Raw genomic sequence first — 5,784 nt, forward strand, 5'->3', positions numbered from 1 at the left:
TACTGTGTTGAACAACTTAATCCTCACACTTTTCTACAACCAGACAAACAAAATACTTCAACTGCCCAAAAACAACAGTGTGCATTCACAGATGAGTAAAGGAAAAAACATTAAGTGTCTTGGGAAGGTATTGGGGCAGGGTTATTTCTCTGAAACTCTACTGGATGCATGAACAAAAAGATAATCCCTCATCTGGGGTTTTGATGATGATGATGATGGAGAGCTCTGTCTAACATGTCTGTCTATAATTTCCCATGCTGTAAGTGTTCAGTTGAAGTCATGTAAATGTGAAGGCCACAACATATGATTCAAATCATTTTCATCAAACCACTCAGTGACCCCTCGTGCCCTGTGGATGAGTGCAACATCATCATCCTGGTAGAGACAACTCCTTCTTTTGTCACCCATCTACAAAGGTCAATTACTTAATTAACATTAGTGCTAAAAATGGATTAAACTTTTGCCTTCAACTAACTGTTGACTGAGCTGATGTCGGTGAGAGGATGATGAACATGAGAGAGCAGAGCTATGTGAAGGGAAATGGGATGGAGGTGTAAAAGCGGCCACATGTCGAGACCAAAGACTCGGACAAAGTCTTTAAACTTGTGCACGCTCCTTGTTAGCCAAGCAGGAAAAAAATGTGGTATTTTCACAAGCAGTGGTTCAGTGTACACCGTGCCAGCTGATGTTATTTAAATGTGTAAAATATTTTGCACAATAAGCATGACTCACCCTCAACATTTACAGAGAGGCAAAGGGAAGAAGAAACAGACGATGCCAATGGCTCAGAGGTTGCACAAGATATTTCAGAAGTGTAACTTACACATTAAATTAGAACAATAAGTCAGCGATAATGTGTTGCAGTGACTGTTTGGGGCCACAGGGTCATGATTGTCCTCGACTTGATGTTTTTTTTTGCAGACAAAATCTGTCCATCCTGGGTGAAAATGTTTACTAAAGCACTGGAAGAGCTGTTATCTGCAGCATAAAAGCTTCTTGACAGTCTGCGATGTAATTGCTGATCTAGCTGTCAAAACTGTTTGTCAGCTAGATCAGCAATTACCTGCTACTGCGAAGTCAGGTTGTTGCTTTTCTATGGGGTCCCTTCAGCTACTTATGTAGTCCTCTTGTGTGAGAAATGTCTACACTCCCCCAGTAATTATGTTTAAAATACCAAGCAAATAGATAATAAAAAGTAGATGCATGTCAGGCTACACCGTTTTTCTTCTCAGAAAATTGTCAATTTATATAATGCTGTTTATGAATAGCACTTTTCTGTCAAATGATTTTAGGTTCAAGTCCTGCAATAGTTGCAGTCTGTAAAGTCTCTCCTCCTCTTCATCCATTATATGGGCAATGAAGATAAAAAAAAAACGAGACACGGACAATGTTTGCAAATCCAAATTGAGTTGTATTTCATTCTAGCACACTTGGTTGCAAACCAGACAATACAACTCATCCAGTCAACATGATGTGTTTACTGCCACTAATACATTTTCCATGTTGCGTAAACCAGCCTCTTTGTAACTGTGCAACATCACAACCCGGAAAAAACAGACAACCGTTCATATGCAGAAAATATGAAAACTCGAATGGATGTTCACCTATACAAAAGGTCAGGCTGACTCAGACATAGGAATACTACTTCAAACTGGAAGTGTGGTGCTGCTCCCCGACCAAATCACCAGGTATAAAAATAAGTATATGGTTTTGCTTTTTACTTTCCATTTGGCACTTTTCCAGGTTTCTTACGCCCCGATTTCCAGTGGTTATTTCTGAATTTCTTCTGTAAACCACCGCCCTGTACCTGAAAGACATAAATATGACAGCATGAACAAAATGTCATTAGTGCCAGCTATTAAAGTGGCAGTAGGCAGGATATTTTTGGCATCATTGGGCAAAAATTCCATAATAACCTTTCAGCATATTGTAATTCAAGTGTTCTGAGAGAAAACTAGACTTCTGCTCCTCATCATGGCTCTGTTTTCAGCCTTTAAAAAATATAGCCCATGACGGGAGACTTTGGCCAATCAGAGGTCATTTAAGAGAGAGTGTTCCTATTGAGCGCTCCTATTGGCTGTGCTCCGGCTGGTGGCCCGCGCTTGGTATTTTCTCAACTGATCTCAACATGGCTGCCGGGTCACAAACTTTCTCATTTTACAGCTAAACAGTACACTACAAGATGATTCTGGTAAAACATTTGAGGCAAGAAATAGGTATTACAGTAACAGAATATTGATTCATATTTGATCAGAGCTGCCTAGTTTGACCGTTTGGTCGGAGTTTGCGAGTGATTGACAGCTGCTCAGAGACGGCAAGGCTCCAGCTCATCTCTGATTGGTTGTTTTCCTCCGGTCTGTGAAATCTTGCAGATGCCATTAAGAGCACCGGAGGACACAGAGGCACATGATTTTTTTCAGATGACCTGTCTCGTGCACTACTGTCAGGATACAGTGACCGTTTTATAAAAATAACTTTTTTTAATCATATTTGCTCCATTTCTGCCCCCTGCAGCTTTAACACTGATTGACGTCCACACACACACACACACACACACACACAATTAGAAGGGATTTCAGGTTTCTACAGACCTTCTTGCGTTTCTGCAGCACCTGCTTATCCACCTCCATTCCCTCCTCTTCCTCCTCTTCATCTGTCTTGAAGTCGTCTTCCACCTCTTTCACGGCACCCTCCGTACTTTCCTCCGCCTCTTTATTAATAGTGAACATCGAGGCTATGGGAAATACAACAGTGTTACAGCAAAGTAAAACTGCTATCCTACGAGCCACTCTTCTGATAGACAGTAAATCCACTAGGTTTTGCCTGGAGTGTAATCCTTCAGACCTCCATGACACACAGTTAAGACATAACAACCATAATAAAAAGTGGACAAAGAGGTCTACAGTGTGTGTGCACTTGGGATACTGACAAGGGTAGAGGTCACTCATGCTGTCCTCTGAGTCACTGTGGTCGTCGTCGCTGGATGAAGGTTCGCACGAGTTGTTGACGTGTTTTGAGGGCCTCCCCCGAGTGACCTCCTCTCCGTTGTTTTTGGGCCTTTTCTGTTTGAGTCTGGCTGGAAGGAATTCAATCCCTTGCTTCACACACTCTTCATCTAGAGCAGGAACGAGAGAGTCACGTCAGTAAGGTGAATTACATATTGATACTACCAGAGGTGGGACCGAGTCATTGTTTTGCAAATCCCAAGTAAGTCTCAAGTCTTTGCACACAAGTCCCAAGTCATAACGCTGAATAGAAGCCGTGATGCGCCCTTCACCAAATGTAATGCCATTTGCGTCTCTGATCTGTAATTTTCTACGTTTTGTATACTGCAATTATTTTGTGTTGATCGCCGCATAGTTTTTGTACACAGACAAAATTATCTTTGGTATTATTTTTTCCAACTAGTGCGCACTAACATATCGTTAGTTCCTCATGATTCTCTCCTGCAACTTGATTGGATGCTGTCAGATTGGTTCAAACAAAGTTGAAACTTGAGTTCACACCTCTGGATAGATAGGTCATTGTAATTGTTTCCAATCTGGGCGGTGTCCTTTCCAAATTGTAAAAAGATGTGACCTCCCAGATTCAATTCTGAATGTGTCACTGCTGGGCAAACATTATAGCTCCGTGAAGAATGGCGTGATAAAAGTAAGCTGTTTTCAAGGACCAAGGTACATTGATAAGAACTAAAGCAATACTACAGTGTAAATTTGAAATAGATGTTGAAGTCCATCAGTTTGAAATCAAAACTTTATGTGAATATTGCAACTAGATAACTGCTTGGATGATGTAGAGATGGCAGTGTTATTATATTTGGTAATCTGAATCAGAATCAGAAATACTTTATTGATCTCTGGGGTTGCGTTACAGCTGCTCTTGTATGAACAACAAGAAATGTAAGAAAATAGAAATAAAGGAGTATGCAACATGTAAATTATGTACATAATGCTACAATATAAACAAGTAGAAGAAAAGTTGACAAGAAGAAAGCTAAAAGATGGAAAAAATAAGAAAACGAGGAGGAGCAACTGCAACCGGCTGCATGCACGGTCAACACGTGCACTACCCTTTAAAAAAATAATGAAAAATAGATATTTTTAAAATGATTCTGGTGTTTCTAATTTACTGCATTCAACAAAATCCCAAAATATGTTTGAAAATGTTTAGAACGATTCAATTCAGCAGAAAAGTGATACCACGGAAATAAATTTTTATCAGCAGATAATACTCCTGATAGCTTTGATTTCCTTCCTCACACTAAAAGTCTTGGGTTGTATAACATCCCCACTGTTCAAAAGGCATACTATAGCCACTAGGTATGTAATGAAAACAAAGTGCCGTGCATCTAGATAAGTAATGCACTGACATTTGGAGAGGGCCTTCTTGAAGCGTTTCCCATTAACATGTTTTAGGACATGATGTGGCTGCCGGTTGAGGTGTCTGAGGGTCAGCTTACAGAAGAGCTGCTTGCTGGAAAACAGACAGGAGGCATCAGAGAAGAAAAAAAAGCATTACACAAGTGCAGATTAGCTTTCCTACATTCAGCCCATTTCTTTAACAATTATTGCCACTGATACAAGTAAGATGAGGAAGGTGTTTCTCTTGCAAAATGATCTTCTTACGGTTGTTTTGTGCTTGGAACAATGTGTGGTTCATACTGCTTGTAGTTGAACTCTGCTGCAGCACTCAGCTTCTCATATTTCTTCCCTTTAGTGAAATTCTGCAGCTCTGTCACGTTGCATGGGAACTCATGGCCATTCAGAGTGCATTTGATCTGCAAAAACAACAGAATGAGGTCACATAACGGTGGTTTTACCAGTGTAATTTAGCTTGATGCAGCTATAAACATGATGATCATGTACAGGTTTTTCAGTTAACACATGTGGCCATCACAACACTTCACAGTACATGTGATGAATTAGCAACACAGCTAGCATCACATGGTACTACAGTGTGTTTCAGTGTAATGTGATGTGATTAGCTCGCAAACCTTTTTGCCATCTGTAAGCCGAAGGAACGGGTGGTTGAGGAGAAAGGCTTTGAGGTCCGCAGGTAATTCATCCATCGCTCCAAAACACTCCAAAACAAGATCTTTCAGTGTGTTTATCACGTCACCCTCTTTGACAGGAAATGATCACACGTGGGTCGAAGGCTCAGACTCCGTTGTATGATGTGATGGCGCCATCCACTGATCACATAGAGGAAAATCAGCTAAGGCAGGGGTCTGCAACATTTTTGAGAATAAAGTCATAATATTATGAGAATAAAGTCGCAATATTATGAGAATAAAGTCGTATTATTATGAGAATAACGTCATAATATTATGAGAATAAAGTCGTATTATTATGAGAATAAAGTCATAATATTATGAGAATAAAGTCATAATATTATGAGAATAAAGTCGCAATATTATGAGAATAAAGTCGTATTATTATGAGAATAAAGTCATAATATTATGAGAATAAAGTCGTAATATTATGAGAATAAAGTTGTAATATTATGAGAAAAAAGTCGTATTATTATGAGAATAAAGTCATAATATTATGAGAATAAAGTCATAATATTATGAGAATAAAGTCGCAATATTATGAGAATAAAGTCGTATTATTATGAGAATAACGTCATAATATTATGAGAATAAAGTCGTATTATTATGAGAATAAAGTCATAATATTATGAGAATAAAGTCGCAATATTATGAGAATAAAGTCGTATTATTATGAGAATAACGTCATAATATTATGAGAATAAAGTCGCAATATTATGAGAATAAAGTCGTAT

At 39.0% G+C, this 5,784-nt stretch overlaps 1 protein-coding gene across 1 annotated transcript; it reads right to left on the minus strand.

The window, feature by feature from the left end:
- Nucleotides 1–1,390: 1,390 nt before the first annotated feature.
- surf2 (surfeit 2) lies at nt 1,391–5,153 on the minus strand. The gene is made up of 6 exons (XM_074618574.1): nt 4,994–5,153; nt 4,626–4,777; nt 4,370–4,473; nt 2,930–3,115; nt 2,592–2,734; nt 1,391–1,807 (listed from the first exon to the last, which is right to left on the minus strand). The coding sequence occupies exons 1-6, from the start codon at nt 5,066–5,068 to the stop codon at nt 1,718–1,720; spliced, it is 750 nt and encodes a 249-aa protein (XP_074474675.1). The 5' UTR covers nt 5,069–5,153; the 3' UTR covers nt 1,391–1,717.
- Nucleotides 5,154–5,784: the final 631 nt, after the last annotated feature.

Source organism: Sebastes fasciatus, chromosome 19 (assembly GCF_043250625.1).
Source record: "Sebastes fasciatus isolate fSebFas1 chromosome 19, fSebFas1.pri, whole genome shotgun sequence".
Taxonomy (NCBI): Eukaryota; Metazoa; Chordata; class Actinopteri; order Perciformes; family Sebastidae; genus Sebastes; species Sebastes fasciatus.